This window comes from Ailuropoda melanoleuca, chromosome 8 (genome assembly GCF_002007445.2).
Source record: "Ailuropoda melanoleuca isolate Jingjing chromosome 8, ASM200744v2, whole genome shotgun sequence".
NCBI classification, from domain to species: Eukaryota; Metazoa; Chordata; class Mammalia; order Carnivora; family Ursidae; genus Ailuropoda; species Ailuropoda melanoleuca.
In genome coordinates this window covers 120,326,273-120,338,799 of record NC_048225.1, presented here as the reverse complement: position 1 = coordinate 120,338,799, position 12,527 = coordinate 120,326,273, and the positions used below count along the sequence as shown (strand labels likewise).

Genomic DNA, 12,527 nt, shown 5'->3' with positions numbered 1-12,527 from the left:
CTTACCATTCCAATAAAATCTGGCTAATCAAGACAAGAATTCTGAGTGTTTCTTATCAGCCAACATTCTACTCTGTGCTAGGAATTCTGCAGTAAATGAGCCCACGTTCACCAAATGGGTTAAATAAAATTCCATCTCTCGGGGGGGGGGTCAGAAAACTAACGTTGTCATAATACCAGGTCATCATTACTCCAGATGTGGGACATATTTAGACATGTACTGATTTTTAAGAAAAAGGTTGAGGGGGTTTCTGTCGGTGTAAATTCTGGGTGAAAACCTTTCTCGCGTGCCTCAGTGAAACAGATGTCCCACTTAGATCCACCCACGAAATGGAAACATTTTAGGTCAGATGACCCCAGAGAAAGAACCCTCTGGCTGACCGAGGCTCTGTCCCCAAATCCTCAGATGGACAAGAAAGGGTACGGGAATAAGGAGGAGGCCACCACTACCCGAGGCTCAAGAGGCCCTCAGTCCCCTTCCCCTCCCACGGCCGTGTCCCAGGGGCCCAGCCTCGCCACATGCAGCTAAGAGGTCACAGGATGGCAAGGACTGTTAACGCTACTGTTAGCACTTCCCTCTACAGAACGCTTGCTTGGCGCTCCCAACAGCCCTATGAGGTCATTCCAGTTTCCAGATGAGGAAACCGCGCCTTAGACCGGTTTATTCGTGTGTGGGTTCAGAAATACATGCAGACACAGAAAGGAGGAAGAGGGCAGCTATTGCCTCAAAGGGACTGGCCATCGATGAGACTAAAAGCCAGCCGGGATTGTTGAGGAAGGAAAGGCCCCAAACAACTGACATTAGGGAAGACTTCCTGAAGGAGGTGGCATCTGAGGGAGGACCTCACAGCCTTCAAAAGTGGGTAAGACTCAGAACGGCCTGAAGGGCTGGTGACGCGCTAAGGGCTCTGAGAGCAAAGGACCCTGAGGGAAGCCCGGAAGGAGAAGGGCCTCAGGTGGGGTGTGGATGGGTGGGAGGCCAGGCTGGGGGGTGGGCTGTGACAGAGCCCGAGGCTTGATTGCCTGGCTAAGGAGAGTGGATTGAATCTCGAGAAGCAATTAAGAGCAGCCACTGGAGGTTTGGGGCTGAGGAATACAGCCCCTGAAACTCTGCCTCAGGGAAGGAAAAGAGGCAGCAGCTGGAGGAAAGCCTGGAGGAAGGAGACACGGAGGCTGTCCATGTGCCCAGTGCCAAGTTAGGTGCCTTCCCAGGCTAACGGGCTGGGGCTAGAACACTGGGCTCCCGGCTCATCCCCCCTTTACCACAAGTCCTGTCTTACTTGGGAGGAGACGCTCAGACCCCCTGCCCTAGCAGCTTCCTGGCCCACCTCCTTGGTGAGGAGCCCGCTCTCTCCCAGGTGGGAGCCAGCAGCCCCCCTCCACCCCTTCTCCTCGTGGGTCAGGGGCAGCAGCAGGACGGAGGGGCTGGGGCAGAACGGTTGGTACTCCCTTCTCCATTGGCCTCTTGGCTGGCTTGGGGTTTGCGTGGGCTCCCTGCAAAGGTAGATTGGATAGGAGGCAGCCACCAGAGTGCAAACCCATTAGCTGCGTGGCCCGGAGTCCCCCCGGCTGGCTGTCTTGTTCCATTAGCAGCAGCTCTGCAGAAGTGAGCACTTTCAGAGCGGGGATTCACCAGGCGGCTGGCCACTCCCTGAGAACAGGGTGAAAACACACTTGACTGGCCTGGCTTCCATTTGCAGCCTCTCAGCCAGGGACCAAATGCTTCTTGGATGCCCTGGAGCCATCATGGAACATCAGGTCCCACATTTCTGAGCTGCTTTCAGCCAAAATCATTCCACTAAACGCAGATATGTGGCCAGCCTGCCAGGCCACAGGCAGGCACTCCTCTTCCAGGGAGTAGGCTCTGTGGAGTGGCGCTCCTGTAATCCAGTGAGTGTCCTTCTTGTGAGGAGTAAGGAGCCTGGACCTCCCAACCAGGGAGGAGAGAAGCCCCGGGTTCTGGTGGACACCTGCCACTTCCTCACTGTGGGATCTTGACCAGGTCACTGCATTAGAGACCCCGCTTCCTTGTCTACCGACTCGATCAGTGGTTTTCCCAACTCAGAGTGTGCGTGTGGCTCGGCAGCGGGGAGGGCGAGCAAGAAGCCTTAGGATCTCCTGCCCCAAGTTCACCCAGACCTGTTTGTATCTGCCACGTACATCAGCCTTCCAAACATGCTTGCTCTGGGAGGAAAGACTTTATGGCTTAAGCTTTTTAAGTCACTAAACAAGATGATCCTTAAGGTCTGTTCCAGCTCTAACACTCGTAATTTTTATTACTTAACTATTCTCTATAAAAATCTGCAAGGATAGTAATTCGGTTATCTGTGACTACCTGAGCTGGAATTATCAGGGACAGAACCCAGGTCAGGCAGCTGGCTTCAGGAGGGGAGAGAGAGGTGGGGGCAGTCCAAGGACATGCAGGGCTTGCTTCCAGAAGTCCAGACAACAGGCATCACACACACGCACACACACGCACACACACACACACAGAGTCAGGAAAATGGGGCCTAGATCCTTTTGTCTGAAAGCCCCATAAATATCTTCCCAATTATATATTTGGTGTTTCTGGAAATTGCTCCCTCCACTGAGATACTCCGCAGAGCAGAGACTGATTCTTATACTTTTTTTTTTTTTCATCTCCACTGCCTGGTTCAATGAACGCTTATTGAAATGAACTTCTCTCAAACCTCTCAGCAAGAGTGCCCCAGAATCAACAATCACATTGGGGTAGGGTATAAATCAACGAGGTGTGTAATATCACTCAGGTATAATAATAATAATATCACTGCCTTACTGCCGTGGAGTGCTTAAGAAGTGATTTTTCAAATCCAGAGCTCCTTTAAGATTCATAAATATCACTGTAGGGTAACCAGGGAAATGCGTATTACCCCAAAATAGAGAACAGGGAACTGAGATACGCAGAAGCCTCAGTGGTTTGCAAAAGGTTACACAGTCCCCGCCTCCATAGTATTGGGCTCAGTTCTCTTTACTCCTCGAGAATGAAAATCCAACAAGAGCAAAAAAGAGAGACGCTCCAACACCAGCACACAGAGCAGGGAATGGGTGTCACAGCCTGCGGCTGCCACAGCTCCCCCCGCTCCCCCCGAGACTGTACTTACCCTAGACCCGGCTCACAGGAGGAGCCTGTTTCCCGCGCGAGTCCCCCTCGGACCCATCCCGGGGCGAGGAAGACAGGATGCACAGAGACCTTGTATCCAGACGGGTTAGAGACCAGCTCACCGCAGCTAACACCCAGGATTCTAGATGCCCTGTGTCATCCGGTTAATCGGGCAAAATGTTTCTGCCGGGTGTTTCCAGAGCCCGAGCCCACAACACTGCTCCGTGTCCGGGGCTGCTGAGCTTCCCCAGAGCTTGGCAAGCTTAATATAGCTCCCAGAGTGAAACTTGGCCTCGGCCTCTGCACACAGCCCAGTTGGCCAGGACCAGAGCTTTCAGCTGACCTTTCAACCCCAATCCCTCTGTACAGACATATGGTCCAGGAATAGCGGCCCTGCCACTCGCGCGGCTAGGAAGCTGAATTTATTGGCTAGGTTTGGCTCGATCAGACCGGAGCATGGTTGCTAAAAGCAGCCTTGAAGGATGGTGCCTTGCCCACTCCCCACCCACAAGCCCTGTCACTGTCTCTCACCTCACCCCGTCTTATTGCCTCACAGATAGAATGATTGCTGTTCCAAACCATCTTGTTCCCTCCTTTGCTGTTCGTCCGTCTTGCCTGCGACAGTGTCACTGCCATGAAAGTAAAGACTTCAGCCGCCTTATTCAGTGCGTATCCCCAGAACCTAGGACAGCAGCAAGCACCCCCATTACATAGTAGGCCCTCCTAAACAGTTATATGAGGGAACGGGAGCGCCTTGCAAGAGTTTACTTTCAGCCCAGAATGTCGACGTTTCCTTCTGTCCCTGGCCCGCCGGCTATGACTGGCCTTCCTGGGGTCCATTCACACGAAAGAACATGGAAAAACAAAACCTCTTCAGGGTCTCACATTCCGAGTGGTACATGTCACCAGCCACACTGATTACAGTAGGTGAGAGTAGCATAAACACGTGGCCGTCCCCACGGCCGTCTGGTCCCCACTGCTCTGAACGGTCACACACTCTCGCGGAACACGCAAGTGGGGCGCTCAGAGGTCCCTCTTCTCTGCTCCCTTCGGTTCTGCCCTCGTGCCCACCCAGCCCCCACCCGCAGCCTTGCCATTGACCTGCACGACATGCCAAGCCCCCCGCCAGACTCCCGAGGAGCACTGACTAGTCGTGTGCTTAATCCTTGGCAGCCAGCGGGAGAGTTTGGGGTCACGGACTGAGTCAGCACGCACCACGGCAGCATCATGAACGGAGTGGGGGTCAGGACGCCTGGGCTCAGACCCTGGCTCTGCAGCGACTGGCTGTGCGCGGTGGGACACGTCACCTGAGCTCACTGAGCCCTGCTACTTCATCCGTGGGATGAGGACCATGTGGACAGAATTAGTGGTTCTCCGGTGGGCTTCTACCAGCTCCACAAGGGCCAACACATGGGTGGGGGAGAAATGTATGCTCTGAAGGAGATCCTACGGGTGAAACCATCAGACCACAAACTGGGGTTAACAGGGCTGGCCAAATGTGACCCGCGTGCTTGGCCTGCGTGTGCCCCAAATCTTTACATCTGAATGGCTTCAAGGGAAGGGGGCAGCTCCCTGCTCCCCACCAGCACTGCTGGTATATGTCTGCCTCACTCCCCCATCTCTGCTGCCTGCCTGGTCCCAGCTCCCGCCATCCCACACTCGATGACCCCCCTGCCAAGGTCTTCTCCAGATTCTCCGATCCCTCGATCCATAGATTTCTGAATCCCTTACGGACTCTAAAGTTCTGTGACTCCACACGGCTTTGCTTTCAGAACCTGTGCGCGTGAAGCCTCTTGAAAGGGATGGTCTAGGGATGGTCTAGGGATGGTCTCAGAAGTTCTCCCTGTAGTAGGAAGAAATATTGGCACAATGGGAGTCCTGGCTCTCCTCTAAAACTGCAAATTCCCAGGAAGCTTCAGAACCTACTCATTCCGCGTCCAGATGTGCTGGTGTTTGGGGCAGGATGGCGCCGGCCCAACAGTGAGGCGCCCGTAAGTGAAAGAGGGGAACATGGTAGATGGGGTTCTTGTTCCTAATTCCTCACATGCTCTGCCCTGGGTCTCTGCAGTGCTTCCTGCTAAAACGGGCCCCGCCAATCCCTGCCCTGCCAGTGCTGGGGTGAGCCACGCAGCTCGCTTAGGCCAATGGGATACTGGTGGGCATGCCGTGAGCGGGGCCTTCACCATACCCAACTGATTTGGTTTTGATTTTGCTCTCCTGCAAGACACCCCGAGAAAGCTGCCCTGAGCAGCTGTTGCTCCTTCAGTGTGGGACCCAAGGAGCAGACCTGCACCCTGCCTGCAGCCTCGCCCAGCTCCCCCACCATCTGAAGCAGAGCCATCCCAGCCAACAGAAATTTTTGAGTGAGGGGGAAAACTGTGTTTTTGTAAACCATGACAACTGTTACGCAGCATCATGACAGCAAGGGCTGGCCACCACGGGGAAGGAAGGTGGATGGCCTCACTGCAGCATTGCTCGAAGGAAGTGGCAAGTAGCCCCCTAGGGTCCCCCAGAGCAGCAGCGCAGTGTGCCCCCCCCACCCCGCACACATGCCTCCTCCTCTCTGTTGCAGCAGAAGCAGAATTAGGGAAGGTTTGAGGTTTCCTTCCTGAGTTCCCAGTCTCGCCCTCTATCTCAGGGACAATGGGCCATGTTCTAGATCTATCCATGCGCCATCCCTGTGCATTTCTGCTCTCAGCCTTAAGCTCCCGCAGGGCGGAGACCGGTTCTGATCGCTCCGATCCCGTCCGTCTCGCCCTCAGCTCGTGGTGGAGCTGCAGGCACTTCACTGACTTAATACCCCCGACTGCTGAACTGAGAGGAACAGAGGGGGTCTGTCCCCAGGATGACAAACAGCCCGAGAAAACACTGTGGCTCACTGCCAGGGCCGAACCACGAAACCGCAGGGGCGGCCTCTGGGCCCCTGTGTCCTGGCCCACGAGGCGTGGTTGGTCCTCTGGGGCTGCCGGGCCGCAGACACACGTCATTTAGACCCTGCAGGAGGCGCGTGCCGTCAGCAAGAACACGTGAAGCCCCTGCGGGTGCTGGCTTGGCTCCAGGAGCAGCCTGGGAGGACCTGCGAGGTGGCCAGGAAGCCGCGCGACCGGAAGGGCTCCTACCTGGGAGCTGGGCGGGGCGACCAGATTGAGTCCTGGAGGCGCAGCCAGCGCTCCCGAGGGCGGGCCCATGGCAGATGTGATGACTCGGTATGGAGAACCCAAGGCATTGAGGGGGGGCCCCACCGCACTCAGGGTCCGGGGGGCACTCACTGGGGTGTCCGTGTAGCTGGGGTGGCTGTCCATTGGCTTCCCTGTGGACAAGGCTGCCGATGGGCTCATGGACGTGGAGCCGGAGTGGCCGGGGGAGCCTGTAAGGAGAAGAGCATAGATGAGGGGAGACTGGGGGGGCACAGAGATGGCCTCTGTGAGGACAGAGGCCCCCGCTTGTGTCCTGCACCTCTTCCTTCGTGCTCACACCCCACCCAAGCTGGAAGAGTAAAGGCAAGTGAAGAACAGACAGGGAGAAGCCTGCTCTCGGACAGAACACGCATCGATGTTTCAGCTATCTGCTGTCCGCCCGGCACCTACCTTGGACTGGGTCACATCAACAGCCAGGGCCATGAGGGGCACAGTCCATGAGCCCCCTGGCCTAGGGGACTGTGGCCTGGGCCAGCCAGCCAGGGAAGGGGAGTCGAGTCCAAACCCACATGTGGAGGTGAAGTGAGCAGGTGCCTGGGCTCCTTCACTCACAAGCAATGAACACTTACTAAGACGCAGGTATGACTCCAGGTGCTGGGGATTCGGAGCCCAAGAGAACACAGTTCCTGCTGTCAGGGGTCACATTCCGCCATGACAAGAGGGAGGGTGCGGGCAGAGGCTGCTGTCCTACCCATGGCTGCCCATACCTGTTGCACCTTTGTGCCCATTAAGGCCTGTCTCCACGGCGTGCGGTTTCATCAGCACTCAGGGAAGAAGACTCAGGGTGGCTGAGCCTGGCTTACTGGCCACAGATGGCCAGGAGGCAAGCACAGACAGGCCTGCCCAGGCCGTTCCTACCTCCAGGCACAGGGAGCTGTGGTCACAAGTGTCCACAGAACGGGCTCTGGGCACATGAGCGTCTGGTACCATTTCGCCCAGGTAAGCGGACTCCAAGTTCCCTTATGCTGAGCTGCAGCTCAAGACGACAGAGGAGGGTGCCCCACTGTCCCGTCAGGAGCCCAGCATGGAACATTCGCTCCAGAAGAGAGAAGCCATATCCCTCAGGATCTGGGGCAGCAAAGCAGAGACTGGAAAAGCAACAGGGCAGCCTACCCTGAAGCCCAGCACTGCTTCCCCTCATGGTTCCCTGTTCATTCCAGGAGCAGCTGTCCAGTACCTGCTCCGTGCCGGGCGCTGTCCGAACCCTTGGGAGACACCAGGGGTCACTAAGTGCGGCGCTAGGAGCAGGATACAGGGAGGGATGTGTTCCCACTGCATCCTGGGAGGGGCACAGCCCATCAGAAGTATAACTGTGGACCTATTCTCTTTTTATTACTGAGATAATAATGGACAAGCAACATTATATTAGCTTTAAGTGTGCAACATACTGATTCACTATTTGTACATATTGCAAAACGATCACTACAAATAGGACTAGTTAACACCCGTCACCACGCAGTTAGAAATGTCTTTTCTTGCTATGAGAGCTTTTAAGATCTACTCCCAGCAAAAACAAGACAGTGTTATTAACTACAGTCACCATGCTGTAATTACATTCCCAGGACTGATTTACTTGTTTATTGTATGACTACAGGTTTGTACCTTTTGACTCCCTTCACACATTTCTCCCACACTGATCCCTGCCTCTGGCAACCACCAATCTGTTCTCTGGATCTATGAGCTCAAAGTATTATTATTATTATTATTATTATTATTATTATTATTATTATTAGATTCCACATAAGTGAGATCACTTATTTGTCTTTCCCATCTGACTTAGTTCACTTAGCACAATCCCCGAGGCCCATCCACATGGTCACAAAGGACAAGATTTCATCTTTCTTATGGCAGAATAGCATTCCATCTCAAAATATCTGTTATCCATCCACTGATGGACACTTAGCTGCTTGCACAGCATGGCTATTGTAAATAACACCACAGTGAACATAGGGGTGCAGATATTTTTTTGAGTTAGTATTTTCTCTGTGCAACTACTCTTTTTTAAAAGATTTATTTATGGGGTGCCTAGGTGGTTCAGTCTATGAAGCGTCTGCCTTCGGCTCAGGTCATGATCCGGGGGTCCTGGGATTAAGTCCCACATCAGGCTCCCTGCTCAGCGGGGAGTCTGATTCTCCCTCTGGCCCTCCCCCCTCTCAGGCTCTCTCGCCCTTTCTCTCTCTCTTGCTCATTCTCTCTCTCTCAAATAAACTTGAGAGAGAGAGAGAGCATGGCAAGGGGAGGGACAGAGGGAGAGAGAGAATATAAGCAGACTCCCTGCTGAGTGTGGAGCCCAACGTGGGGCTCGATCTCACGACCCTGAGATCATGACCTGAGCAAAATCAAGAGTCGATGCTTGGGGCACCTGGGTGGCCCAGCGGTTAAGCGTCTGCCTTCGGCTCAGGGCGTGATCCCGGGATCCTGGGATCAAGCCCCACATCAGGCTCCTATGCTGGAAGCCTGCTTGTGTTCCCTCTCTCGCTGGCTGTCTCTATCTCTGTCGAATAAATAAATCTTTAAAAAAAAAAAAAAGAGTCGGACGCTTAACCGACTCAGCCACCCAGGCGGCCCTTGCTGTGCAACTACCGTTAAACATAAATATTCCACTGGAAAAATGTCAACCTGGAGTTTCTCTCAAGCTTCTGCTAACGTGGTTAAGGTCTCACTGTGGAGAGAACAGTCACTGCCACGGTCAAGGAAACTCTGACCCTCCATCACTCTACCCAGGGAGTTTTCATCTATCAGGGACAATTGTCTTATAAACAGATAAATTCCAATCATCTGTTCTAAGTAGCACAACTGAGGAGGAACCACGTTCTGTGGGTCCACAGAGGCGTCCCCAAGGGGCTCAAATGAACAGCTAATCACATACCCTGAAGACCATCAGGCAAATTCTGTACATTAACTCATTTCATCCTGACAATAGCCTGTGAGAATCATTGTAGCTTTTTACAGATGAGAAAACTTAGGCTCAGCCTCGCCCCCATGTGACTCCCTGTTCCAGGATGATTTGTGCTCCCCTCCATTTCTAGCAAGTTTGCATTCATCCTTCAAGGTCTAACTCAAGTGTCTCCTCCTCCAGGAAGCCTTCCCTCGTGTTCCTGGTCTGGTTTGATGCCCTCGTTCCGTTTTCTAATAACAGCCTGTGCTTACTCATATCTTAGCACTTATCATACTCTGTCACCTTATTTATTTATTTCCCTGTCTCTTCCATTAAACTGGGAGAGGGAGATAAGCGTCCATTTTTGCTTCCCCACCCCCCGCAGGTCCCTGGTGCTGCCCGGGTGTTCAGTGACAGGGCTTAGATTCCAACTGTCAACGTGAAGCCCACGCTCTCCCCTGTGTGTGCCGTCAAGGACAGCAAGGATGATTTGGAGAGCCATCACCTCACAAAATACAAGATGACTCAATTACGAAGGGATCTCAAGCTGAAAGTTTATCTGAAGGAGAGAGAAAAGGGCAGCTTCCAGGAACTTGAGCCAGAAAAACCAAAAATCTTCCCAGATGGCCACTGATTGGAAAGAACAATTTTAGACTCTTCTGAGGCCCTGGAAGGCTGTGACATTTAAAGAGTCCAGTGTATATCTTGAGTCTGTTCCTAAGATAACATGTGACAGGTGAGCTGGGAGCCGTGCTCTCCCCGCTGGGACGGCGGCCGTCCTGCCCCCACAGCCTGGCCACCTGAAGGAAATCGCTGTTCCCTTCAGGGTTCAGCTTTCCAGAAACAAACTCTGCTACTCTCCTTTTTATCCTGCGTTACGTGGATCTCCAAGAGCCCGTGCCTTTCACTTGCGAACCCCGACAGCAGGCCCAGAGCCGTGGGACAGACAGGGACAAGACGTCACTTCACACATTCACCAACCCCCGAGTTCCCGAGGTGTGGAGCCTGTAACCCAGTGGTAAGGGACATCTGAGGTGGTATTTTAAGTGGCAAACTCTTAAAAAAATATTAATAGTTCTGTAATTATTTTTACTGTTTCCTTCTATTTATAGTAAGTGACTGGGCTTCTATTTTCACATAAGATTATCTTTCTAAAAATAGCTATTTAAGTTTTCAAAAAGAGAGTAGGGGCGCCTGGGTGGCTCCGTCAATTGAGCATCTGACTCTTGGTTTCGGCTCAGGTCATGATCTCCGGGTCATGAAATCGAGCCCTGCGTTGGGTTCCATGCTAGGGGCATCTGCCTGAGATTCTCTCTCTCCCTCTGCCCCTCCCCCTGCTCACACTCTCACTCTCTCTCTTTCTCTAAAATAAATAAGTAAATAAATCTTAAAAAAAAAAAAAGAGGAAAGTGACCTAGGACAAAGCCTAAGTACAAGGATACTGCATATGCAGAACACGTGGGAATAGTGTGTAAAGGGATGACATGGAGGAGAAACACTGACCTGCACAGAAACGTAGGAACATGGGCTTTGGGGAACTCACAAGTTGTTCCAAGAATAAAATAAGGTGATGTGAGGGTGACTGAAATGAAAAATACATTATTTTTATTAATAATAATAATAATGAGGATAATCAGGACATGCCCCGGCTGCTCAGGGAGGAGCACAGCATGGCTGAGACAGACTGAAGCCGAGTTAAAGCTTGGGTTGCAATGGCCTTAAAATGTGGTTTGCTTCTGCTGAGTCAGTGATCCAGAAAAGGTGGGCTACTTTACAACCGCATTTTAAAAATAAGAAAATTCAATAAGACAGATACATCTTACACGATTGCAGGTTGGTTCAGCGCCTCTCCCATGACCCAGGGGTTCTTAGACATGAATGCTTTGCTTTTAGAAAAGGTGGGGAGCAGTGTTTCTAAGGACAGTGGTGTTTCTCAAAGGGAAATTAACCCGTCCCCACAGACAGCACGGCGTAGCTGTCCACGCACTCCGATCGGCCTCCCTCCCTCTCTCCCCTTTCTCTCAAGCCACATGGGAACCACAGCCAGGACCAAAAGGCACCACTCATTTTTCCAAAAAACAAATTTCTAGCCCAGATCCAAAGGGAAGGTTTCCACTAATGCTTCCTTCTTGTCCCTTTGGCCCCATCCTCCCTGGCCCCCGCAGCCCAGCCGCCTTGCTCTCTCCCTGACCCTACACCCTCTAATCCTCTTTAGCCGGGCTGTGCCCGCTGCCAGACGCCCAGGAAACGCACAACCCTCTACTCTGCAGAGCTGATTCTCTTTGCTCGGAAAACGATTTGTTTAAATAAAAACTAACTCATCTGATGGGAAAGGGCTAGCGGGCTTGCTCAGGAGCTTCTTCTCTTCTCTCCTGGCAACATACTTAAGGAAAGTCTTTCCTATTTCTGGGCCTCATTCCGCCCGGGGGTCTCCAAGACCCCTCGCACTGCGGTTCCATGAACACGGAGTAGGATACGGCCCAGCGGCATCTGAAAGCGGCAGAGCAGGTCACAACGTCTGGCACGGTCTGAGTCTGCACCACTTTCCGAGGGGCCCCTGTCATCGGCAACCGGACCAGGGTAGCCCTTTGGGCTCATTGGGGTTTCAAAGTGCAGTTTGCGAGGCTGAGTGTCGCCAGCAACCACAGCTGCTCGGGAACCTGCAACGCGCACATGCCGCTGTGACTCCTAAAGCCTGCGTGTGCGTCGTGGCGCTGCGCGTCCCAGCAGAAGACGAGACACCGAAGCCACGATGGCTTAGGTTGGATTCGAGGTTCCGCCTCCTTCCAGTCACATAAACTTGAGCGATCAACTTGACCTCTCTGAACGGCAGTTCCCCACCCAAAGCAGAGACACACACGCTTACCTCATGGACTGCTTAGAGTGCCTGAGAGCATGGGCCCTGCGGTAGCAGGTGCACTAATGTACTATCCTGTAAATGCTGTGAGGGAGGGACTGCGTCTGGCTTGAATGCCAACATGGAAGATCATGGACATCGAGGGCTGAGCCCAAGCCGGCCCATGGTAAATGTGCTATAAAGGGTCATCATTGCCATACACGGGCACGGACATCCAGTTGTTCATTAATATTGAATTTTCTGAATCGACTGGTAGACCACTCCACCCTTCCCCTAGGATCGCCCAGATCACCCCATAATCCAGCCTGGCACAAAGAGGTCCTCCATGTGACTTCCAGTCTGACCGTCTGCTGTCCTATTGGTTGTCACATACTTTTAATTTCTATCCCTTGCTGTTAACGATTCCCATTATGGTACCCATCACTGAGCCTGGAACATAGCAGATACTCAGAAAGATGCTTGACAATGGGACAGG

The 12,527-nt window shown here is 53.0% G+C and overlaps 1 protein-coding gene across 2 annotated transcripts in view; it reads right to left on the bottom strand.

The window, feature by feature from the left end:
• The window catches only part of RXRG (retinoid X receptor gamma), a 43,632-nt gene that overhangs the window by 20,093 nt on the left and 11,012 nt on the right, over positions 1 to 12,527 (bottom strand). Inside the window, exon 2 of one of the 2 annotated variants that reach the window (XM_002914172.4) lies at positions 6,240 to 6,487. In XM_002914172.4, coding sequence (XP_002914218.2) covers positions 6,240 to 6,487 — 248 coding nt within the window. Of the gene's footprint in view, positions 1 to 3,121; positions 3,330 to 6,239; positions 6,488 to 12,527 lie in introns of those variants that run through there. The other variant, XM_011218008.3, reaches the window with a different exon arrangement.